At 37.5% G+C, this 27,762-nt stretch overlaps 1 protein-coding gene across 19 annotated transcripts in view; it reads right to left on the bottom strand.

Annotated features, from left to right (window-relative positions):
* Window positions 1-27,762, bottom strand: part of anks1b (ankyrin repeat and sterile alpha motif domain containing 1B) — an 823,124-nt gene that overhangs the window by 291,949 nt on the left and 503,413 nt on the right. For all 19 annotated transcript variants that reach the window (XM_069908369.1, XM_069908373.1, XM_069908387.1 and 16 more), the window contains 2 exons: window positions 25,187-25,352; window positions 7,455-7,588 (listed from right to left, as the gene is read on the bottom strand). In XM_069908369.1, coding sequence (XP_069764470.1) covers window positions 7,455-7,588; window positions 25,187-25,352 — 300 coding nt within the window. The remainder of the gene's footprint in view (window positions 1-7,454; window positions 7,589-25,186; window positions 25,353-27,762) is intronic.

Raw genomic sequence — 27,762 nt, 5'->3', positions numbered from 1 at the left:
GCTGTTGTGGTCATATACTATTATTGCAGGTTCAGATTTACAAAACCTATGTCTACATTGGAATATTTCTTTGAAATAAAATTAACAGTCCATATACGTGTCACACAAAGCAAATTATTGATCCCAAGTCATCAACTCTATCCTTTCCCTAGGCAATAGTCTTGGGTTGAACAAGATGGTTTGCCACATTGGTGTTGTGTTAGACCCAGAGACAATATACTTCAAAAGCTGAAATACTCACAATGTACAAACTAATGTTTCTGTGCATTGGGCATTCCCACCTCCCATCAAACACAAGATTGGCCCTATTTCTCTCCTGTGAGGGCCATTCCCTCAGATTCCTGCCTGTTAGTCTCTTTACCATTGCCTTCAAGCTCAAACATGAATGGATTTTCAAATATGGTACTCAAACCTGGGGATTAAAATGGCACATCACAATGCTTCTTTCAATGCTGTCTTTAGGCTCCAGGTTAAGGCCTTTGAGTTGAACATCAAACTCAAAATTTCCTTCAATTAAACATTATACTAAACTGTGATAAACAGGTAGATGCCCTCCCAGAATTCATTTTGGCAGAGAAAGGGCTGTATGCATGGCTGCATGCATGGAGCATTCATAGAGGGGTTTCTCTGCCTCATGGCCTTCTGGGAAGTCAGGTCCACCATTGCTTTTTCCTTCGATCTTTATAAATTGTGCACTACAGTGCTACCAACTTTCTCACTCTGTTTAAAAATCATCTGCTATTGCTATTTATTGCTATTTATTTCCTCTCTCTCTCCCGCTGCAACTCTCCTATGGCAAAGTTTATACCTTCATTTTAATCTTTTCTTCCTTCAAGTTTCTGCACTCACACAAAAACTTGGGTCATTTCAATCCCATAATGCAATGACCCATTTCACACTTGCCTGATTGTAACGCTGGTGTCTGAAGACACTGAGGATTGTACTAGGGATCAAGGGTGTCAATCCCCAATGTGAGATGATGTCATCTGACACTGGCATTGAACTTTATTTGCTTTCACACGAGACACTTTAAAGGCCAGTCGATGGTTAATTCTGGGGATCACTTGCAAGTGTGAAAGGGGCTTCAGTCACAAAATATACAGACCACTCTTTTGTCCATAAGCAGCAAATGTCAAGCTTTAAACATTCATGAGAAGTTCTTAAAACTATGCTTTGCTTTCAGATAAAATGATTGGTCTTTCTGTAAATCCAGATCATTGAGAGTTTGAAGAAATTTTAAGCATTGTTGTGGAGCACTTTTGCATTTTACTGCTCTTTCCAGCTATAAATTGCACAATTAAAGTTCTTGTTACAATAGATATATAATTTATATTACAAGTACTGCATATGCTGGGAATCATTGAGTGAACTGCAGTATGAATAATTTAAATATAAATGAATATTGAATTGAAATTGGGTGCCACTGCAAGGTAATATGTTATTATTCACTATCATGCAAAAATGAATACCAAATAGATTGTCCAGTTTGAGTGCATCTCTGCATTAAAACATGGTTTAAACACCTGTTAGATTAATAACCATATTAGATTGGACAAAATGAGCTAATTATAGTAATGAATTTTTGATTGTGAAAATTTAGTCATTACTTCCAAAACAAGCATTAATTAAAATCCAGACTGCATTCATTCATTCAATTTAAATACATTTTGTCAACTGAACAAAAATACACGATTTATAAATTAAAAAAAAAATCATATAATCTAATACAAGATAGAGACATTGATAGACTTTCAATAAATTGTTGAAATTTCAAAAGCTAAAGCAGTCAGATTCAAAATTACATGAACATTAACGAGGCTTCTTACAAAGATGACAAAGGGGGAAGAGCAAACTAAACATAAAAAAAGTTGCTCTGAAATTATAAAGTAGCCATATTTCTCAGTTGATTGAAATAGTTACATCACAGAATAAAAGCCTTTATTTATAAATTTATTTTTGTCAATAAAGGGGAAAGAGTATGATACTTGCTGGAAAATATCCAGTGTACAATGCAATATGACAGATGAGGCCACATTTATGGTAATTATACTTAAAACTCTGGCGACCAAAGCAGAAATGCACAATAGAACCAGAAATTTGAAGAGCTAAATTGAGACACTTCTGACAGAAAACACTAGCAACAGTTGATAAGACCAACTGGATAAATTTCTACCAACCTGGATAAATTTCCAAATTCAAATTTCTAGAATTAACCTACATCAAATGGGACACCACCTTCATTTCTGTAAATGTGGTGCGAAACAATCATAAATGGCTCAATTAAATATTTCATATTTCTAGAAATACTAATTGTATATCCATGAGGAACAAGGTGGTGAAGGTTTGTCTGGATTTAGTTCCCTCATGATGGAGAAGAATGGATTTGATGGCACACGCAAGACATTTGTGGCAGAGGGAGAATACAATATTTCAATTTTTGCTCGTTGACCATTGGGAATTGTTCCTAGGCAATGATTTATACATGGAAAAGAAGCCTGCCAATGTATGGCTTGTTATTATCAATTGTTATATTTCAAATTAATAATATTTGGTACAAGCATGAGACAAACACAAATGTGGAAAAATGCTCATCACTGATTCTCGACTGATCATGAGAAATCAATAATAGAAAAAAAATGCCTAATATAATCATTTAGCAGCAAGTTGGTGCAAAGTCAGATATATTCAGTTTGCTCCATATTTGTAATTTATAACGGGAAGGCTACCCCCGAGACTAGTAATGGGTCTTCAACTATTGGTAATCAGAACCCATGACTAAGATACAAAGACAGAATATTTAATTTGTATGATAAAACAAAATTTATGTCAGGCCAAACCTTTTCCCTAGCCCTGATCTGGCGACTATTATTGTATTTCCTATTTCAGTTGTTCAATATCTGCAGTGTTTTACTATAGCTGGGAAATAAGTGAAAGCAAAATGCTAATGCATAAAAATTGGTCTCAGGTTTGGGTTAGAGCTAACTATCAGGATGAAGTCAAATATCAGATTAAGCATGACTTTATTAATTGGTGGATTGGGATTATGAATCCAAACGAGTTTCTATTTCTTCGGGTTGTGTGATGTGCACGGAAATCTGAATCTCAAATTTCTTATGCTCCTTGGTCTGCAAAAACAGGAGAGAATACTGGGCTGTAAGAAAAAGAGTGAGGTAACCAAGGTCAGTATACGAGGACAGGGAAGGAGAAGTTTGGGCAGCTTGCCAGGCCACAGAACTTTCTCAGCTACAGATCCTTTCCCTGAGTGCATCCCCTTTTTCTCCACTTCCATTAGTTGCTGTGCTTTCAGCTATTAGGCATTATTTGAAATTCCTTCCTTTAACCCACTCCAGTCCCCATTGTGAAGTCACTCCACCGCTTTGAAAACTCAGCCCCCTCAGTACCACCTCTCTAATTCTCTTATCTTTAAGATTCTCCTTTCAATTCCTCAATAAGGCTGATGTTGTTGTCACTTCAATATTTATCAAATATTTGACATTTAGAAGACATATATAGGTCATGCCCTTTAATTGCTCTATTCAGACTATCTCAAAAAGATGACCTATTGACTCCCAACCCAAAATCAAATTTTATCTTTTACTTCTTTATAGCCAGACGAGCAATTCCGATTAAATGGAAATACATTACTCCACCTTCACACACACACAATGGCTTCAATGATATCATGTCTTATCTCAGTTTAGAAAAAATTAGATATGCTATTTCAGATTCAAAAATTAACTTTCAAAAGACATGGGGCCCATTTATGGACTATTACCATAATCTAAAGAGTTCAGGTAGTCCAAATGCTGTTGAGTTCTGGGTTGATGTCCCTCGATTTTTACGTATCGTTTCTTAACCTTGATTCGTGGTAGGGGTTTTGAACTAAGGGGTCATTTTTTTCCTTATTTTTTAGTTAGTTTAGGCTTTTTTTGCTTATATACATTTTCCTTTATTTTTCCAAAAAAAGACATTTATAATTCATTCAAAAGGAACTTTTAACTTTATTTTTCCTTTCCTTTATTTCTCTTTCCTTTGGGTTTTTTTCTTTTTGTTTGATGTTAATGCACTATTTATTATGTTGGTCCTTTAAATTATGTTCATATTTAAAATCTTTTCTTTTATATAATTAAGTGCATTGCACATTATTTAATTGTATCGTTCAATTGTTTATAAATTAAATCCCAATGAAAATATTTTTAAATGAAAAAGAATAGATTGTACAGTACTTTGAGGCAACACAAATAATTGTAGCAGAGAACCAGCCCCTCTTGTCACGCGCGGTCAACGAGGCAGCTGCGGCAAAGATGGCATCGTGGGTCCTTCTCTTCTGGTGCAGGCGGGAAGAGCGCATGCACATTTACGTCAATGTGATGCAAGTTCCAGAACATGAAGGGCAGGCTGAGGATGGCCTTAAAGGCTGCAGGATGAACTTCAAAGTAAATCAGTCTTCACGTTGCGCTCGCACACAACATGCTACACTGGTGACCCCGATGAGTCTCCACATTCTGAAGACTTGGCTTAATGGACCCCGCAGCCATTGGCGCCATTGCGTTAAAGCTGTCGACCTTCTGGACCAACAGGCCCCGCACTTGGTTTGGCTAAGCGGAGCCCCAGTTCCAGATCAAACAGATGACCTCCGATTCAACAAAATATTTCTACGTCGTCAGTTCACTTGACCAGGAAGCCACTTCACAGGTAGATGACCTCATTCAAGCAGTGCCAGAGGAAGGTAAATACATGGCTCGTAAAAACCTCTTCATTGGCACTTATGGACTTTCACGGTGCAAGAGGGTCGTCAGGCTCCTCATTTGGACGGCCTTGGGGAGGACTCTGTCCGCCCTTATGGATGAGATGATCATCCTGGCAGAAGGCCACAAGCCCTGCCTCATGTTCAAGGTGGCTTTCCTTGAGCAGATGCCCAAAGACATTAGGCTCCTCTTGGCCAACGGGGACTTAAACGGCCTGTGTAGGATCATGGCATGAGCAGATGCTCTCTACTGCTCCAAGCACGAGACCATAGACACAGTCAGTTGCGTTACATGGCCGCCACCCAGGGAAACACCCAAGGCCAGTCCTCCATGTGAACATGGCCCAACCCCTCCACCCGAGAACTGACAGGTCTGACCAAAATGGTGCTTCTACCATCAGCAGTGGATTGAAGCAGCATGCAGGAACCGCCAACCATGCTTGTTTCTGGGAAATGACAGGGCCAGCCACCATTAATGGCCAGGGCAGCTGGCGGAATGAACAGCCTACTCCACCATCTGGGACAGGATCTTGGGCAGTAGGTTCCTCATGGACACCGAGGCAGAGATAAGCATCAATCCCCCCCACGTCGCTCGAGACCTCACGGCCCCACCCTGTGTGCACCCAACAACACTGCCAATAAAACTTTTGGCAAGAGGCAAATTCCTGTGTGTTTCAGCGAGACCACTTTCAATTGGTCTTTCGTGCTGACTTCTGTGGTCAAGCCTCTATTAGGCGCAGATTTCATGCGTGCATGGTCTCTATTGGTGGACCTCCAGGGCAGATGACTAGTCCACACAGAGACTTTCCAGACAGTGCCCCTTGGCATGTCCAACTTCCATCCAGCTCACCTCCGAGGTGACTCCACATGGCCAATGCAGCTATCCCTCCATCCTGCACCCCCAGTTCGCTGTAATGTTGAAGCACGGCATCCAGCACAACATCATGACCATAGGATCGCCAATGCATTCTCGAGTCTATCATCTAGCCCCTGACAAACTCAACCTCGCCAAGGAAGTGTTTAAATGCATGGAAGAACTCAGTTTTGTCCGCCATTCCAACAGCCCATGGGCCTCTCCCCTCCACTTAGTGCCCAAGTCCAATACCAATTGAAGGCTTTGTGGAGACTTCACACACCTCAATGATGCAACGATGCCAGACCGCTACCCGATTCCCCACATCCAGGATTTTGTAGCAAACCTCCATGGCGCACACCTTTCCTATAAGGTCAACCTGATCCGGGGATACCACCAGATCCCTTTCCACCCAGACTGTGTCCAGAAGACCGCTATCATCACCCCTTTCAGTTTTGAGTTTCTTCACATGCCATTTGGCCACTTCTGGGGGTGGGGAAGGGGGGAGGTTGTAGGGTGACGCACATAATTGTAGCGGCAAACTAGCCCTGCTTGTCATGCGTGGTCAGCGGGGCAGCCGCAGCAAAGATAGCATCGTGGGTCCCTCTTTCCGTGACGTAAATTCTGGAATGTGAGGAGCAGGCTGAGGACAGCCTTAATGGCTTTAGCATGAACTTTAAATTAGTTGTGCTAAACAAGCTCACAGCTTGTTGTCTCAGTCTTTTCACTGTGCTTGTGCACAACACACTATAAGGATTTTAAAAAGTCATTTTTTAATATCTTGTTTCCTATCATTCAAAACATCTTAATGAATTTGAGAATATCCCTCAATATATTAATAGTCATGAATACAGTTCTAAAATAGATTGAGCTAAATATAGATGAAGTTTTTTGCAGGGTCTTTGAAGCTTACTGACATGCATCTTTTCATTTACGGGAAGACGACATTCATCTTAAAGCAATGATGCACCAGTACATCAATGCAAGCTACATGATATTCTTGACTCTTAAAGGTATACCACACTCACTTGTATTAAAGAAGAATAAACTATTTCTCCATCTTCATATAAACTTAAACATATTTTCCACATGATGGGAAATTGCTAGAGATGACCAATATTGTACAAGTAATGGAGTACAGTTACAGTATATTATTATTTGTAGATTCAAAGTTATTCCAATCTGAAGCGATGCATGTTCAATTAAGAACAATTTCTTTTAAGGCCCATATTGAACCCTCAAAGTCTTGAGCAAAATTGTATGCTTAAGCAAATTCTCTTCTCTTGGCCTCCGTCGGTCATGACTGACCATGAGTATTACTCCTCTGGTAGTCACTGGTTTGCTTAGCAGCTTCAGTGAATTAACTTATCAGTAACCACACAAGTTAAGCAAAAGAAACCAACCTGTATCTTTTATCATTTAATTTTATATGGGGCGGCAACAACACAACATGAATTATTGTCACCTCCAAAGTTGTCCAGCAAATGCCAAAAATCTGAATTGACTTAAGCTATAGAACACTGATTCCTGACTCAATAGGCCAAAACAGATGCTGAATCTCACATCTGATGTTAGATTCAGGCTGGGGGCCTCTTCAGATGATGTAAATGGTTTGCCACATTATTTCCATATGTAAACTTGGTTCTATTTTGCATATATTTAACCAGGAATAAAGCTATAACAAGAAGAGCAAATAAATGGTGCACCATCTGTAATACTGGTTGAAAACAAAGTCGAACAGAATTAATTCTATGTTCACTTTAATACAAATCTAGCAATTTATCACAGTGAAATATTAGACTGCTATTGTTGTTCACTGTTGACAAAAGTCAACAATATATCAATACAACTTACCTGGGGTCGAATAACTTTCTCAATGTTCTTCAGGGCTGTGTCTGGGGATGGAGGGGAACAGTCTGGGGTGGGGCCTGTACTTTTCCTCTGGTGACTAGCCCCTGGCGCAGTAATAGTTACTTGATGTTCAACCTCTGCAGATGAAATTATTTAAATTGTTTAAACACATCTTAACCACGCTTAGTTTTGATGAGCACTTTATATTTTGAAGATAAATCTCTGAAATGTTCTGAAATTTTTGTGTGAACAAAAACAATAACTTGCAAGCCCATTTGCAAAAGATCTCTTCTCCAGAAATGTGATTCAAAGATTATTACTTTTTTCCTTAAAATTGACTGAATATTTATTTTCAAGTTTGCGATCCTTTAATTATATTATATGCAAAATATTAAAATGAAATGCCAGACATGTCTTGAAGAGAGATTTCCGGAAAGCTTATTTGCAACAATACTACTAATGTTCTTCACTCTAATAAAATAATACCAAGGGTATAAGAGTTTAAGAAATAACAGAGAAACATTTTTAACACACTCATTTCACTTGATTGCAAGCAAGTGTGCAGGACATGTTCAGATTATTTTATTAACATATTTGACATTTTGACAAAAAGATTTTGCCCCCAGGTCTGTATTCGCACAGTTAATGGTTATCATGAATCAGTCACCATGCCAAATCAGCTGAAGGGAATGAGGTGCATAACTAATAACAGGAATAACTGTAGCCAAAAACAAATTGCTGGAGGAACTAAGCAGGTCAAGCAGCATGTTGAGGGGGTAGGGCAGAGGGGGGAGGGGAAAAGAATTTTCGACATTCAGGACCATCTTAATGCAGGATCTTGACCTGAAATGTTCACAGTGCAACATCTGTAAATCCAGTACGACAGTTCCTTTCACCCACAGATGCTGCTTCATCCACTCAGTTCCTTCAATAGTTTGTTCTTTGTTCCAGATTCCAGTAACTGCAGTTTCTTGTAAATCCATAGATACCAGCCAAGATAATCGTAGTGTTGATGGAATATTGAAACTTAAACCAATGCCCTTTTGCTTTTGATACCCTTACCAATGGGAAATAGAGGCTGACCATCAACCCTATCCATGTCTCTTTCAATTTTATATACAGTAAATGTCCAAATATCCGGATGCCAGAAATCTGGAACACCTGAGAATCCAGACATTTCGAAAACTTTTGTGTGTGCGTGTGTAAGATGAACAGCGTCAATAAGCTACCACACAGAAGTCACAGAAATATAAGATTTTTTTTTGTACTTTATATGAAAAAATGTTTTGTTAATAAACTATCAAAATGTACCTATTTATCTCCTTAAATTTAAATGTTAAAAGTACAGTTGTAAAATCTGAAAATTTGGACCGACCCAATGTACCTCTTTCAGATATGAGAATGAATCAGTATTGTGTTTTCCTTCTATTAAATTGAAGATCAAGGAGATACAGGTACACAATCCTTTATTGGACATCTAAAATCTGGAAAGATCCAAAATCCGGCAAGTGGGGACTGGCGGTTGGGGGAGACAGCCGAGGGACCGTGGTTGGGGGAGAAAGACGAGGGACCGCGGTCAGGGGAGACCGCCGGGTGGTCAAGGGAACGACCTGTGGTCGGGGGAGACTGCCAGGCGGCCGATGGGGTCAGGGGAGACTGCCGGGCGGTTGAGGGATCGGTGGTCAGGGAAGACTGCAAGGCGGCTGAGGGTCAGGCAGTTGGGGTAGATGGCCAGGCGACTAGAAGGGAGTGGAGGTGGATACGACAGCACAATTCGGGTGGGCTTTCCGAAATACGGAAAAATCCGAAGTTTGTAAGACACTGTCCCCCAAGGGTTCCGGATAAAGGATCATGGACTTGTACTGATGAAAACTTCACAAACTGTTTGAATAAACTCCATTCAAAAACAGTTAAATTTTGTTTGCAGAAAAAAACTGTGTTGATAACCTCTCGTTATGTGTCTTTAACATTCTTAAAACAAATTCTCTCAACGTTTAATTTATCCATTTGCAGAAATACGCAATGCACCATCAGTGAGAATTGATAATATCCTTAGAACTTACTTTAATCACATGGTAGATTATTGAATATTCAACTGGAAATACTCCAGGGATATCTGCAATTGTTTTCTAAGAAAGTAGAATTTATATTGCACATTTTATGCTCAGAATGCCCAAATGCATCTAATAAAGCATGAAGTATAGCCACAATAATGATGTAAAGTAGAAAGTCACCAATTTCTCCTGAGTTAAGTCCCAGAAATGGCATGTGACAGTGAAATGAAAATCTGCTTCAGTTATTTTGGATGAAAAGTAAATGTTGTCCCATGCCCAGGTAAAAGCCTTTAGTCTCTTTGGAAATAAAGCCTTGGGATGATTTACTGATTTACACGCATCTGAGAAAACAATGCAAGTCTTGGTTTAAAATCTTGACAGAGAGACTTGCTTGACATAGAAAGGTTGGCCAAATTTTGCTTTCAAATCTCTGAACTGGACGTAAGCTACACCTTTGTGATTCAGAGACAAGAACACGACTAGCAGGACATTGGAACAGAGTAAGATATTGACATTTAATCTCAAAATGTGAACTATGTTCCCATTACATATGTCCTAATGCATTATCCTTTTGTGAGTTGGAGTAGGTTGAGAATATCATTTAAATTTAATGAACACATCCAAGTTACTCAAGGAGTCTTTGATATTTTGTTATTACCAGAATACATATTCTGCCTTTGACACACATTTCTACCCCAAAATTGAAGTTAAGCTCATTTTGCAATGTGTACTAATCAAGTATTGCGTCATTTAAGCGGTAAAACTGACCAACATTTTTAAAAAACTTTATTTAAAAGATTTTTGAACAGCTTACAATCAAACAACAGAGAGAAATCAATTTTTTAATATATATATTTAAAAGAACCCTCCCCACCCTCCTACCCCTTCAGTCAGCCCCATTCAGGGGAGCCAAATATAGAAATAGAACAGAATATATACAATATTTCAAAGTATTTCCAAATTCATATATTCCAAATAGGAAGACCACATTTTAACAAAAAAGGAAAAATTATCATGCAAATTAAATGTAATTTTTTCCATAGTAATACAAGCTCTCAATTCATTATGCCAATGTACTGTATTAATTTCCACATTATCTCTCCAAGTACTAGCTACACATTTTCATGCTACAGACAACACTAGGCGTACAAATGCAATTTGAAATTTATCCAACCCCAATCCCTTCAAAGAGACCATATAGCCCAACAAAAAAAATCGATGGGTCTAATGGTAATTTAATTTTAAATAATTTTTCCAAAACCAACCTGATTCCTTCCCAAAATGGTTGTACTTTAACACAAGACCAGACAGCATGCAATCCACATCTAAAACAAGAGTCTGAATTGCTAAACCCATATTTTTTCAGTTTCTCTGGAGTCAAATATAACTGATGTAAAAAATTATAATTAACCATTCCATATCTTACATTCATCAATTTAGTTACACTTTCATGACACATAACTTCCCAATTCTCTTGAGGGATAATAGATGAATCACTTTCCCATTTAGTCCTAGATTTCTCCCATTCCGATTTATCCATACTTTCTTGTAACAATTGATACATATCCGAAATATAACCTTTCTTTGGTATAGAGGAAATCAAATATTCAAATTTCGTCAACTTAGGTAAATTCATCTCTTTACCATAATTATCTTTTATCAAAGCTCTGAGTTGATAATACACAAATAAAAAATTTACAGATATATCAAGTTTCTCCCTCAATTGATTAAAAGAAAGAAACTGACCCTCTTCAAAACAGTCCTGAACTATCTTTATACCCTTAGAATTCCATCTCTTTAAATGATTAATGAAAAAGGAATAAGCTGATTATAATATAATGGGGTTTGAATTGATAATTTACCCTTCGATCCTAAAACCATATTTTTTTTAACCCATATCTTTAACAAATGTTTTAATACTGGCATTTTACATTCCTGCAATAAGTTCATATTCCACTTAAATATAAACTGATGTACATCAACTTCAGAAATACAAGCCATTTCCACCTTCGTCTAACTCGGGGATTGGTCAATATCCATCAATCTACTAACAAATTTCAACTGAGCTGCTTCATAATAATTTTGAAAATGAGGTAACAGAAGTCCACCTAATGCATATTTCCATGCAAGTTTATGTAATTTTCCCTTCCATAAAAATTCCCGCACCACTCTGTTCAAATCCTGAAAATAACCCTTTGAAAGTAAACATGGTATCGTCTGAAATAGATATTGGATTCGAGGAAAAATATTCATTTACTCAACCAATTAATGTTAATGAAAGATCCATTTTAATCCTTTTTAATAAAGGAACATAATTTAATTTATATAAAGACTGATAATCTGCATTTACTATTACTCCAAGATATTTAATTCTATCTGAACATTTTAATTTTATAATATTTTTATATTCTGAATAATCTCCTTCCCCAACTGGCAATATTTCACTCTTATCCCAGTTTACCTCATATCCAGATAACTCCCCAAATTTCAACAATCTTGCAAATATTTCAAAGACTGCTCCGGGTCTGTCAAATACGCCAACACATCATCCGCAAATAAATTAATCTTATATTCATCATCCGCAATTCTCATCCCTTTAATCTTATCATTCTGTCGTATTGTCTGAGCTAACAGTTCAATAGCCAATTAAACAAGGCTGGTGATAATGGACAACCTTGCCAGGTCGATCGCGTTAATTTAAATGGTACCATTAAATTGCCACCACCCTAGCAATTGGATCTTTATATAAAGCCTTAACCCAACCAATAAAATAAGGGCCAAAATGAAACTTCTCTAACACCTTAAATAAAAAATTCTATTCAACCCTATCAAAAGCTTTTTCTGCATCCAGTGCAGTGGTTGGGTTGCTGTCTCGATGCATTGACCAGTGTTATCAATCTAAGGATGTTGTCAGATGTATAAACTGACCAATGTTTGTCTAAATTAATATATTAATCGCTTTGGAGTCAGCATCAACTTTATTGTCTGCTTCTGTAAAAACTCAAACTTTTCAAATACTCAGAGGAAACTGTTTTACAAAAATACAAACAAAATTCCTTCATACTGAAAAGTAATTTTGTTTTTTCTCCTGCATTAAAATATCAGTTTTTCGATTTGCATTTTCAGTTTATTGTATTTGTTAATAAAGTAAAATAATAAAATATAACCCCCCCCCCCCAAAATAGAAGTTATGGAATCATAAACCTTAACATTTATTGGAAACCCACTTCGAGTTCCTTGGAATAATAACATTGTAATTTTGAAACTGCTTATTGGGAGTTGAAGTGGTAAGAATTGTTGAAAGATGATTGAGTAATTTCCCATCAATTAAACTGATCTGAAAATACATTACTCTTCTTTCACAGATAATAGATTAAAATCCTGGAACTCCCTATCCAATAGCAACTGGAGATTATAGTCATTCAAGACATTGGTTCACCACAACTTTGTCAAAGCAGTCTGGAACAGTGAATATACTCTGTATAAATGCAGTATGAACTTTTGATAGAACAATCCAATAATTCCATTCCTTCCTCTTTTCCATTAACCTGTGAACATTTTCACTTCAAGTTTATACCCTTCTTTTTTGCAGGTCACTGGTAAATATGGTCCATTGTCTCTTTTTAAAATACTGCATCTCAGATTGCCTCAAAAAATGCCCAAAACAACATTTGCTCAAAAGTAATCTCTGGTTCCTTGAGCACCTTTGTGTGAACCTTCGTCCCTGAAAACAATTTCTCATTATTTTTCTTTCAAAGGCATTCATAGTTTTGAACATATTTATCAAAACCTCTCTTAACTTTTTACTAATTTAGGAACAATCCAGGGCTCTTCGGCCCCTCTTCTTATGTGAACTCCATTATCCCTAGTACCACATTATCATGGACCTAATCTTATGATTACCATGAAGAGGTTCTCCTCCATTCTAATGCCTAATCTCATGACTTGGTATTCTTCTAATAGTATAGCAAACTGAATTGATGCATTGCCTTATCTGAGATCTAATATTTACTTTCTGAAGGCAAAGTTAATATTCATAACCTCTACATTTGAGAAAAATCACTGTTTTCTAGCTTTCAACAATGGAAAGGTACTTCCATTAGTAGAAAGTTTGATTAGGTTATTACCTTGTGATAAATTAATTTGACAAACTAAACTAGTGCAAATGCAAAATTGCATTTTCTACATAGATGATAAAGAATAGGAAAGCATTTTAAGCCCTGATACTTGGTGGAATGCAAGATATTTCAATGGCATCTTTCCTGAAGCTTTGGAATTTTGGAAATTTACAACTAATGGCTCTCCACTTTTTCAAGCTGTTAAGATAAAGACCATTAGAACCTGAGGTGGAAAGGAAAGCATATATTGCACAGCAAGCAAGTGGTTAATGAGAAGACTGGACAGAATGTAAAAAACAGGTGGGAATTATAAAGTCAGTTCATAAGAAAGGAAAAATCATGGTACTATACAAGATAAAACTATAGAGAAACAAAACAAGCGGTAAGAATTTTCATTGATACTTAAAAAATAAACTGAGCTTTTGTATATTTAGCTTTATCCATAGCGAAAAAATGTATTGCTAGTACGTGGAAAGATACAAATATGATTGATATTAATAGATGGCATAAATGAGATGAAATATTGTTTAATAATGGGAAAAAATTATGTATGTTTTGCGGGATAATTATAATTTTTTTAAATTAATGTGGTCATTATATTCAGAATATTTACATTTCAATTTACATTGATTAGATCTTAATATGTATATTTAATTTTTCTTTAATATTTTTTCTTTTTTCTTTCTTTATGGCTCTCCTTAGGAGAGTTGGCTGAAGGGGGGGGGGGGAGTTCTTTTCTTTTCTTTTTTTATATATATGAAAAATAACATTCATGTTTATGGTTAATTGTTGTATATGTCATATATTATTTGTTTTTTGAACGAATAAATAAAGTTTAAAAAAATGCAATAGCTAATTTTGGCAGGAAGCTTTAAAAATAGCATATTATTTAAACAGTGGGGTTATAAGATGGTCAGGAATCATAATGTTTTGAATTCAAAAGGTTAGTAAGTAGGTAAAACAAGCAATTGGAAAAGATAAGAAAATTTATTGTTCATTGCAAAGCAAATTGAATGCAAATGTAGAGAGGTTTCTGGACTTTTTCATACAATATTATCTCATTATTTAGCTCTCCACTGGCCACCGAGACAGAGGTGCACCAAAGAAGAGGTACAAGGACTGCTTAAAGAAATCTCTTGGTGCCTGCCACATTGACCACCGCCAGTGGGCTGATATCGCCTCCACTGTGCATTTTGGCACCTCACGGTTTGGCGGGCAGCAACCTCCTTTGAAGAAGACCGCAGAGCCCACCTCACTGACAAAAGACAAAGGAGGAAAAACCCAACACCCAACCCCAATCAACCAATTTTCCCTTGCAACCGCTGCAACCGTGCCTGCCTGTCCTGCATCGGACTTGTCAGTCACCAACGAGCCTGCAGCAGACGTGGACATACCCCTCCATAAATCTTTGTCCGCGAAGCCAAGCCAAAGAAAGAAAATTTAAGGAAGGATGTAAATGCTTTTGCAGTTGTTCAGAGAAGCAAACCCATTTCTAGAATGTCCTATTAGTTCAGGATGGACAAACTAGATTTTTAATGGCAGGGGTATAAAAGAATGAGGTTAGTTTTCATAGGCACAATGGTATTACAGCACCAGCAAACCCAGATTTCCAATCCATTCAAATCTGAAGGGTGTTTCTATGTTCTCCCTTTGTCCACATGGACTTCCTCCAACATTACAAAGATGCTCAGAGTTGGAAGGATAATTGATTATATGGGTGTATTTGGGCAGCATGATGCCATGGGCTGAATGGGCCGAAAACTGTGCTGTATCGCCAAAATTAAAAGAAAATTTGTGAGAGCCATGCATTAGGGGTCTTTGCTTTTTTAAAAAATTGGATAGCAAGCAGACATTTTTACTATCACATGATCAGCCATTAAATCAAAACCAAGGAGGGTACAGATATGCTGTGCAATCTGCTTCGATAATCTGGCTTCCTTGCCCACTTTCTGTGTTATTTGCTTATTAATTTTACTCTCAAGTTTAAAATAAAGTTCATTTGTGCTTCCTGTTTCTTCTATATTGAGTTAGGTAGAAGTTGTGGCTTGATGGCAAGCCATTTTCTCAACAAATCATGTTGAGAAAATGTCATCCACATTTAAATGAATAGTGACCAGAAGCGCTTGGTCCAATTTTCTAATAGGATGAAACAGGCAGTAAATATTTGAAATCTTATTTGCCCAAAAGAAAATATTGGAAACTTGAAGACTCTGGAAAGCATTCCAATTAATTAAAGTGACATAAAATGATAAACCTGACATCACATCTTTACTTTGGAAGATCTAGATAAATCTAGATAAATCTAAAGAGGAAAACTACAGAACAAATGATAGCAAATTATTTTATTTTACAGGTTGAGGACAGGCTTCAATGGTCTTGTTAAATGTACATTATTCTGATCACTCACAACTCACAGCTATCATCTACCCTGCAGACAAGAATCAAAAACAATAAAACTTCTTTTACTTTCATTTTTCAGTTTAGATTATTTTAATAAACTGAATTTTACTTTACAAGTATACAGCTCAGATAGATAGAAAAATATGATGTTTAATTTTCTGCCCTGGTAACAAAGTTTACTGGGACTGCTGCAGAGGAAGTTTCAACTTTTTGCCTTTTCAACTGTGATAGATTATAGATATGTTTTTGGGAGATAAATTGGGGCAGGTTTTTTTAAGTGTAGATCACATACAAACACTTTAAACAGATCTTATTTAAAATACTGGAGCTTTGCTCATGCTAGACAGGCCAGCTCCAAGAGCCTTTACAAAAGCTTTGGAGACTTCACTAATGGATTGTTGCTTATAAAAAAGGCAACGATGAAAGAACTCTTCGAAGCTGCAGGCTGTCTGGATGGAGCTTGCTGGTCTAAGAGGGCAATGTGGATTTGCAAGCAGAGAGTGAAAAACAGGCTTTTTCTCTGAGATAGAGAGAGAGAGGGAGGAAAATTCAGTTCTGCAGTTTTACAGTCAGTGGCAATAGCTGGGACTGGAACAGGAAAAGCTGGCAAGCTTGTGGAAAACCCCATTTTGGATGGCTTGTCACTGCTTAGTTCAGCCTGGTCAAAGCCCTTGTGGTTTATACAAGAGGAGAGGACTAGCTGCCTAATGTTTCACTTGAAATAAGAGAAATGAAAAAGAGCTCTGTGGTGACCTGAAAGAAAGAGGTTATCATCTGGAAAACCCTGAGAGGGCAAGTTTCTTCGGCAAGAAACTGAAATGGCTGGTTACAAGGAATAAGTTGTGGGTGTCCAGCGACCAACAAATCTCTCCCTGAAAACTGACAAGAACCTTCCTGACCAGTAATCATTTACCTTTCAAGCACCAAAGACTGGTGAACTTCATAAATGTTAAATTCTGTGAACACAGTATAAGAATTGCCTGCAACCAGTAAACTTGAAGGAATGAGAAGTGAGATAGGACTGTGAATCAAAGAACTTACATACACATTATATACACGTGCGCTTAGAATTAGAAGGGGGTTGTTAAGTTAATAGTAATAAGTTAAAGATTGAAACTATTTTCATGTTTAAAGATAATTAAAAGAAACTTTTGTTTAAGTAAACATTTGTCTTGATGAATATCTATTGCTGCTGGGTTTTAGGGTCCTCTGGACTCATAACACAACCAGCTCTCTTTTATTTCAATTATTTTAAAATTTATTTATTACTTTCTTGATGTTTAGTCAGATACTTTTTATTAATTTCATCATAATCAACTATGGTGGTTTAAACATCAACAACTAATTTCATTTGCTCAAATTTGTTAAGTCGCACAATACTTTCAATAAATGTCAATCATGTATTAAACCAAACTTGCATCTCCACATAAGAACTATTCAAACTTTTCATCAAATTAAAAGCAAAACTAAACCACTTGGATTTCAGAGCTTCATCAAATCCAGACCACCTATTAGTGGCATGAGACTAATAGAACAATCACAATTACAATCTTGACAAAGTCAGCATATTAACATGTCTTTTCATATTAACAACTGACCCTGTTGCATGACAATTGAATAGAAGTGTTTTCTATTCAGATGCATTCAAGGATAAAGGATTATCTGTCCAGAGATTGGACCGCATCACGCTTGTTTATTCAGTGCTGAACCACACAAAGCCAAATCTCACCGGAGTGATGCATGAGCATTCATTTCCTGGCAGTGGGGGTTGGGCTGAGTGGTGGGATTAACATTATTTTCAGATGGGCCTTCCATCGCATCTGATCTCAGCGCCTAGTCAGATGAGTATGCTGTTGTTAGTACACCATTGACACATTCCTAATTGAACCTGGACCCACCACTTCAGAATGACCATCTCCCTCCCACTCCCCCTCCCCCCATCGATTTGGTCTACCGTGATTGTTGTCCGAAGAGGGTGTGCAAGATTGTTAATGACCACTTCCACCCCGCACACAGCATTGTTCAACTACTCTCAACAGGAAAGAGATGCAGGAGTATCAGAGCTAGCACCACCCGGTTGGGAAACATTTTTTTCCTCAGGCAGTGAGCCTGCTGAATAACCAAAGAAACTGTTCATACTAACTATCCAAGACTCTCATATTTACAAAATTTATGAGGGAGTGGGATGGTTGGCAAAGTGGTTAGCACTAGTGATCGGTTGTGGGGTTCGAATCCCACACTGTAAGGAGTTTGGACGTTCTCCCCATATCTGCGTGAGTTTCCCCCAAGGCCTCTGTTTTCCTCCCACCATTTGAAATGAACCAGGGGTGTAGGTCAATTGGGTGCAAATTGGGCGGCATGGACACGTGGGCCAAAATGGCCTATTACTGAGTTGTATGTCTAAATATTTATTTATTTGTATGTGTGAATACTTGTCTTTGTCCTGCATATGTATTGTTTGTCTGCATGTGTGTTGTATGTCTACATTTTGCACTAAGGACCAAAGAATGCTGTTTTGTCGGGTTGTACTCGTGCAGTCAGACATTAATAAACTTGACTTGATAAGATAATCAGAGAAAATTCTCAGTGAGTCACAAATTAAAGAATCTCCAATGTAATTTTGATCACAACATCTAACTGACTCACCTTCTAAAGATTAAAATATCTGGATAGTAATATTTCCTTTTTTCCATCATTGTTTACAACCATTTCATTTTAACCACCTTAATGAACCATCCTGTGATTCCTATCTTACTGAATACCTTGCGCTTACAGCAAGGTCAGAACACACATGTCACAGCATTGAATCAGTGCAGTGGATCACATGGAGGAGAGGATGTGGGGGCTGGTCAGAGAATGACAAATGCACTGTTCCTCCATTACATCCTTTCAGGGAGCCATTTTCCAGTTGCCATGCAGACCAGCCTGTTCTGGTTGCCATGCAAAGATTGCTTATGTTCTAATGAGCTTCTCTATGATTAGTGCAGCAAGAATTATGAGATTTTTATCCAACTCCCACTAGGAAATGCACAGCCCAAGAGTTCACATTGAACCAGGAGGTACATGAGTGCTCTTTCAAAAACTCTGTAATACAATTAGCAATCTTTTTAGGATGGGCTTGATGCCAGCATTTCATCTGCATCCCTAGATGTGCCTGATCTAGTTTTTTGGCTATCATACATTACTAATGGATCCTAGTATTTAAGGCATTATATATGTTAGATTAGAATCTCCAAACTATATTTCATTTGTGTATATTCTAATATCGATGTTTAGTTTACTACGATGTGTGCAGGAGATGGGGTGCTCTCAGATTTCCTTTATCTTTACAACAGAGTCAAAATACCTACAATGCTCAGGAACATATAATTCAAACTACAGAAAGAATTAATCCACTTTCTTTTTTTAGTAACACATGAGTTATGTAAGCATTCCCCAAAGAAAATGTCCATACCATGAAGTTACAATTACATTGAAGGGCAGCCCAGCTGCTTTCCATGTTTTGCTTGGCTGGCAAATAGGAAACAACAATAAACAGATGAGGGATTTGTTGTTCATAATATTTATTTCACAGACTGATATTCTTGAATAAAGCTGGAGTGATGATTTAAGCTAAATTTATAGTAACATATAATTTCCACAAGGGGTTCGGGCATTATTCCCAATGCTGATTACAAACGGGCACTTCAGAGCTGCATGATGTAGTCAGTAAACAAGAGCAGCCCACTCTGACGCACTACAAATCGTCGTTGGTGACTTTAATCAGACCTATCTCAAGAAAACCCTTCTCATCTACCCCTGTACCAGAGTTCTCAGCACACTCGATCACTGCTACACCAAGATAAGGAAAGCCTACCAATCTTTTCTGAGATCACATTTTGGCAAGTCAGATCAGCTGGCTGTGCTCCTTCTGCCTTCATACAGGCAGAGTCTAAAAAGAGAGGCTCTGGAGTTCAGAACAGCTAGAAAATTGAAAAACAGTTACAGGACTTGACTGAGTCAGCAGAATGGGCAGTGTTCAAGGACTCATCTGAGATTTGAATGATTACACCATGCCTATCACAGACTCACAGATATTATCAAAACTGGTGTAGATCAATGTACCCCCACCAAATCATTTAGAGCAGTGGTTCTCAACCATTTTCTTTCCACTCACATACCCCTCTAAGTAATCCTGATATAGTAAGGGATAGCTTAAGGTGGTATATGAGTGGGAAGGGAAGGTTGAAAATCACTACTCTAGACCCAATTATGTCAGAAATATTTTGCTTGAGAAAAATTGTCATTGGCCCATTTCCTTTTGAGTTATAAGAACATGCACATAACAATCAATTACGTATGATTCAAACAGTAGTTTTCAAACCTTCTTCTTTCCACCCACCTTAAGCAATCCCTTACTAACCACAGAGCACCTATAGCATAGAGAATATGGAAAGTGAATGGAAAGAAAAAGGTTGAGAACCACTGATTTAGGGTTTTCTCCAAACAGAAGCCCTGGATAACAATGTAATCCAGAACCTGCTGAGAGCAAGATCATAGGCATTTAAGACCAGAGATCCAGATCACGATAGAAAGAGCAGATATGACCTATGGAAAGCCATCTTTTGGGCAAAATGGACCTGGGACTCAACACCCAACTGTGTAATTTGATCCTGGCTTTCCACCTCCAAACCACAATCAGTGAGGATTGGTAGGAATCTCCTCCACAATCTCCATCAGTACCGGAGCACCTCAGGGTTGTATTCTTAGCGCCCTGCTCTACTCACATTACAACTATGACTGTGTGGCTCAGTCTGACAACACCATTTGCAAATTCGCTGTAGTAGGTTGTACAAAAAGGGGTGATGAGTCAGCATACAGGAGGGAGATTGAAAAGTTGCCTGAATGGTGCACCAACAACAACCTTGGACCCAATGTCACCAAAATCAAGGAGATGATTGTTGACTTCAGGAAGGGAAAACCAGAACTGTTCGATCTAGTGACCATTTAGGGATCAGAGGTGGAGAGGGTGAACAAATTTAAGTTCTTGGGAGTCACTATCTTCGAGGATCTTTCCTGGACTGGACACATTAATGGCATCATGAAGAAAGTATGTCAGCGCCTCTACTTCCTCAGGAGTTTTCGGAGCTTTGGTATGACATCTGAAACTGTGGGAAATTTCTACAGAGGTGTGGTGGAAAGAGTATTGACCAGCTGCATCATGGTCTGGTATGGGGAACGCCAATACTCCTGAGCGAATAACCCTCCAAAAGGTGATGGACTCAGCCCAGGTCATCACAGACAAAACCCTCCCATCATCGAAAGCAGCAGCAATCATCAAGATCCACACCACCCAGCAGCTTTGTCTCACGGCGACCATGCGCAAGAGGTATAGGTGCCACAAGATTCACACCACTAGGTTCAGGAACAGCTGTTATACCTCCACTATCATACTCCTCAACAATTAACTCAATCAGGAACTCATGTAAGGACTTTTACTTTTGCACTTTATTGATTTTTTTTCCTCTCTGTATTGCACAGTCAGTTTGTTCATATTTCTTTACATGTATTGGCACATTTGTCTGCACTACCAATAAGTGGTAATTCTGCTTGGCCTGCAGGAAAAAGAATCTGAGGGTTGTATGTGTTGTCATGTATGCACTCTGACAATAAATCTGGAATCTGAAACATATTGGAGATATTACAAAATGCTCTTTAATGTTATTTCTTCTTTACACCTCCTGTAGCAAACAAGCTATTGTTGAATCTGATTTCTTTTCTGTCAGTGCATGGTAGAATCACACAAACGTTCTGGCAGGGTGTTCAGTATTGAGGAGTAAATGAAAAATGATCTGGTAGCATTGTTAATAATTTTTGGTTTCACATACTGCATCAGAATATCAATATAGCGGATATTTGTGACAGCTTGTTTTATCTCCCTCTGCTGCTGAAGGTAAAAATGAATGCCAATGGCATTATTTATCTCAATCATTTCATTAATGTATGATAGGAAGACAGCTATGCATTAATGCCTTTTGTCAACATACCACTACATTTAACAATGGAGTGAGGTTGTAATAGTGTGCTCTGTGCTCCATGTCTCAGTTACAAAACTTTGGGAGACAAAGGCACAAAAGCAAAAGAAAAATCAAAGAGGCAAACAATATTAACTACAAAAAAACTGGTACTTTGGAATGCAACCGTGAATGAATTGACTATCCATAATTTTGCAAGAAATATAAAATACCTTCATACCCTAGACTTCCAGGAACTGGGAGGCCTGACAGTATCTGAGTAACAAATGGTAGAATGATTGAGGCATGAATATTGAGTAATATTGACTCAACCCCATCAACACTATGCCAACCAACTCTCACTTTAATTTAAACGGTTTTGCAAAAACAACTTTGGAATGGCCGCCCTAATTCACCTACTGACTTAACAGGTCAACAATGGAAGTCTTATAGTTACACCAAGATCTACAACTGTAACATCCACAAAATTCACTGCTGTTACTATTCCAGGTTACTCTCAGAGCACCATTCAAACTTGTGATTCAACCACAAAGAATTCATGGGTGGTTTTATTAATGTTCCTTCATCATCAATGAATCTAAACTCCCTCCCAAATAATAATCAGAGAATACTTTCACCGGAAGAACTGCAGCTGCTCAAAATATCATTCACCCTATCTGCTCAAAGGCTAGTAGGAGATGGACAGTAAACACTGGCCTTGTCAGCAATGGCCACATCCTCAGAAATAAAAATACAGACACTAATTAAGATGAATTGAAAAATAATCAGAGTCCATTAGTTGTTAATAGCTCAAGGCATTTTATAATTAGTTGCACTTCGAAGTGAAAGGATGTTAAACAATTTATTAGGCTTAATTTTTTTCACTAAAATACATCAACTCACTCAACATGTTAATGGGTTATCCTTATTTAGAGGCCAGTCATTAAAAAATCACAAAACAAACAGAAAAGTCTGAATACGTTGTGATTGTAGTGCAATAGATAAAAGTGTTCGAGAAATTTGCCAGGTCACGCAGCATCTAGTTTTGAATCTGAGCCCTTTGAGCAAAAAGCAGATATGCACCTGAATTTTTGGTGGTGGATTTTTTTTTGGTTGTAGTCTACACTGAAATCTGTAAAGGAAGCATTAAGGGTAAATTAAGGGTTTTTTTTAAATTATAGAGATATGTTACATAAAGGAAGCTGGATATTTTCATTTTTAGGTTTCAACATGCCATGCCAAAGGACACCAGAAGGACATCCAAACTGGAGCTTTACATGTGTAAGTGAGTAAGCTAAAACCTGATATAGGCCTCGATGGTAAACTGGATATTGCAGAATAGGAAATTGGACTATTCCAATCCACGTGCTTAAGTGGTTGATAGGCAATTATCATCAGAAGGATGTTTTTCAAAGATAAGAAAATTAATCTAAAAAATGAATATCTGAACAATGAAATAGCAGAGTTTATATAATTTTCAACAAGTAGATTATGATTGTGAATATGGTATCTAGTAAAATAAAGGAAAGTGAATAAAATTCAATCTGATATGTTAATAACTGCTTCTGACAAACACATTTCAAAAACAATATCAAATTAAATGAGAAAGAAAAAGCTAAGATGTACTTCAATTAAATAATGATTCAGTTTGCAACAAAAGCATCATAAATGTGAAGCAAGCAGGTGGAAGAAAAGAAAGGGGAGGGGTGAGGAAATAAGGGAGCTGAAAAGAAGGAAGTTGAATAAGAGGTGATTGAGGGAGCAACAAAGGAGAGAAGAGGAAAGGTGAGAAGGTAGTGATAAAGTGAAAAGGAGTGCAAAGAATATCTAACAAGAATAGAGGAATTTGGAGGAAGAAATTAAAGTTGTGAATGCATGAAGGATGGTGTGAACCAAGTATATACAGTATATTTGTGTGCATGCCTGTAATTTAAGTATAAAGTAGCATTTGTTGACATTGAGTGGTTCATTTCATTCATTTTCAAGGTCAAATTAGAACCATGCCCTTAAATGCTTTATTTGTTTTCTCTCAAGAAGATGAAATATTGTTGATTTCATCTCAGAAGTGAATTTTAGCTTTTACCTCATAGCTAGATAGACAATTCTGATGAAATGGAAAGAGAGTCTTTCACCTACCCATACTCATGGTTACAGGAGATTATGTCCTTCCTAAGTTTAGAAAAACAAAATCAGACAAAATGTCAAAGATGTAAAGGTGAACTTTTATAAGACATGGGACCCATTCGTGGAGTATTACCATAATTTAACAAATGAGAATGTTTGGGTGCTCCTGACAGCACTGTCTGGTCTCAGAGTGTCATCCTTCATTTCCTATTTATATTGGATATACAAGTTTGCCTTGTTCAAAGGAAGGGGTTTGATTATTGGTGGGGGAGGGGGTCTTTTTCCTTTTTATATGTTTTTTAAAAAAATATTTTGATATGATGGGTTTGATTTGAAAGGTTGAACACAATTTATACTATGTATAATCAAGGTTTTATTTGACGTGTACAAATTGTTTTGTTTTTTTTTATATCCAGCATATGTATTGGATTTATATGTGTGTATATGTGTGTAATTTTTTAAATTAAACTCAATAAAGATTTTTTTTTAAAGCCTTCAAGATATCTTTGATGTCATGCATCCACAACAGCTCAACACTGCACAATTTTATCCTCCATCTTATTTATAATGACATAGAAGGTGTCTTCTCAGCATACACAATGTCGATGCTGGTTCCCAGGGCAGCAATCCCATTAATCTCATTCCCCCCTGACCTCTGAAATTCTCTCACACGTATTCATATAGAACCCATTTTTTTTACCCTTCCAAAAGAGCAAAGTGCTACAGATCAGATGAGACCTTAGTGCCCACAAACATCTTCAATGGGATATGAAGTGTCAGTTTGAGCTCAATCACGGATAACTGTTGCTACCTTACATTTGTCCACAGTGCTCCCAATCCATCATGTACAAACTACCAGAAATCTCTCAAAAATATTTAAATGAATAGACTTTGCAATGGCAGGTGGGGTGCATTATGTGGGACATCAGTCTAAGTGTACTTTATCAGCACACATTTGCTCCAATACATATTTCAGGTAAATTTGAACCAAAGTTATGGTGATGAAAGGAAACGATAAGCTCTTACTCCTTCTAAATTTCCAATACCTGCCATTCCTGAAGACACCCTGGATATTTCCAATGAACGTGGTTTCTTTGTGACTGCAGTGGTCAGAAATTCATAAGGATTGTCCTCCTCCTCTGGAGGGAAACTGTCCATTGATGGAGACACCCTGATGTCCAGCATCTGGTCATTGTTCTTTGTTTCTGATTCCTGCAAAAGATTATAAAAGATGATTTAAGGACTTTTAATCTGAGTGTATTGCACAGTTGCAAATAAACTTTCACAGCAGTTTACTTTTCTCTGTCTAAATCAAAATTTTGTTATCTGTCCAATATTTTTCAGAAAGTCTAAGTCACATTTATTGTTTGGTAATCATATGGTTCTTTGCAGTGCATTATTCCTGTGGTTAAGTAGTGTGTTGACCAATGCCATCATGAAGCATAATTCAGTATTATTTGAAACTGATACTAGGCACTTTAACACAGCAATTTCATTACTAGAATAGTAGTCCAAACCCTCGGAAACCAATAATTTTCTGCTTTTATTTCAGATTTCCAGCATCTGTAGTTTTTTTTTAATTCATCCAGACTCCTAAGCAAATTATGCAAAGTCACGAGTTCAAAAACTACCATGTTCACTGGGAACTGCAAAATCATTTTATAAAATAAATCTTGACTAAAAACCCAAGATCAGCAATAATGCCCACAAAAATACAAGAAATCAATCTGGTTCACTAAAGTCCTTTAGGGAAAGAAATCTGAAATCCTTACCAGTCTGGACTATTGACATGAGATCAACAGAAACATTCAATTGCCCTCTGTAACTGTAGCAAATTTTGATGAAAAATTATATGAATAAAATAGGAAACACTGTATATAATCAATCTTGACATCTTATGCTTCATCTGAACAATCAACCCCAAAAATTCCCTGGCACTAACTTTAGGGATGAGCTAAACTTGGAAGAGAAATCCCACAACAGAGCTATAAACTTGACCCTGATACACTCATGGAATGATTTCTTTTGATGAACATTTCAAATTTCTCCATCATGACTGTACCACCAGTATGCCAGACTCATCTGAAAAAACGACATAGCAGTAAAGAATCAGGAAGGAATAGCACTTGAAGTCCTTAACATTACTTCCTGACCCCATCAAATTTCATGGCATTTACATCTTTCCTCAACTCCTCAACCAAGGATCAAAAGAATTAAATTCTTTATGTAGGACTTCGATGTTCATAACCAAAAATTAGTCAATCAGAAAATAAAATCATGTTTCCGTGCTGTAATTGCTATGTCTTCTTCTTCTTTGGCTTGGCTTCGCGGACGAAGATTTATGGAGGGGGTAAAAAGTCCACGTCAGCTGTAGGCTCGTTTGTGGCTGACAAGTCCGATGCGGGACAGGCAGACACGGTTGCAGCGGTTGCAGGGGAAAATTGGTGGGTTGGGGTTGGGTGTTGGGTTTTTCCTCCTTTGCCTTTTGTCAGTGAGGTGTCAGTGAGAATTGTTATGTTATGTTATGTTAAAACCACAGGTAATCCAACTGATTAAGTGCTTCAAATCCACTTTTCACCTCATCCCCATTTCCCTCACTCTATAATATTCAAAAACCTGTCAGTTTCAGCAAGGAACCTACTGTCTCTGTGGGGTATAAAAAAGTGGGGATCAGGTGAGACACAACTGAAGAATTTGAGAGAGATCCAAAGCAAAAGAGAAAAAGCTGCCTGACTTTTGTCATCTTTCTGTGATAATACGGATAGGCACGACCAACAAACTGCGTTCTGCCTTGACACCAAAGGATCGCTTTGTGTGGCAATAATATGCAATGGAATCAGAGCTAAAGGCTCAAAATTGTGCAGTGGCAAAGAGTTGCAACATTGGTTCAATATGCAACACCAAAGGTCATGCAAAGAGCACTCCCAGTTATCAACTAAAAACAAGGTGGCAAACATTAAAGTCACTATGTCGGACGATGAATATGCTAGAAAGCGGAAGCAGCTTGCTTTAGATAGAGCAAGGAAGGGCCATGGCCAGATTTGATAAAAATTCCACACCTAATATTACAGAATTCCAATGACACATGAAGGCATCTCACCAGCACACCTCATAGTAAAGAAATGAACCAATCCAATTACAGTGAACTGGGATTCACTGGTAATATGTTATGCTGATGGCTTGCTTCATCCCCATCTGCTCACATATAACCCTGGTTTTCTGCCTAAACCCAGAACCCTTCTGAAGACTACTGTGAGACCCTACCCTCAGTTATAAGCTAATAAAAGCATTTGTTCTCCCTCCAGTTGTGAGAGCTTTTATTCACGCTACACCAATGTATAAAACAAAATAGGTTCACATGTCGCGAAATTGTACTCAGTAAAATTATAAAATTCCATGGAACCAAACAAATGAGATGCTAAACAGCATAAAAAAAAATTTATTGGATATCTGTCATAAGGCCTGCTCATTACTTGGGCTTGATTAATGACAGATTCAAATAAATGGAATGATATAACACCTGCTCCAATCTATTGAGGTATTTGGCAAGTTTACAGGTAGTTGGAAAACTGTAGAGGTTTCCAGTTAATAACGATTTCAGTTCTATTTTTAATCTCTCCCT

This window comes from Narcine bancroftii, chromosome 13 (genome assembly GCF_036971445.1).
Source record: "Narcine bancroftii isolate sNarBan1 chromosome 13, sNarBan1.hap1, whole genome shotgun sequence".
NCBI lineage: Eukaryota > Metazoa > Chordata > Chondrichthyes > Torpediniformes > Narcinidae > Narcine > Narcine bancroftii.
The sequence above is the reverse complement of the archived record's forward strand: the minus strand, read 5'-3'. Positions and strand labels throughout refer to the sequence as shown.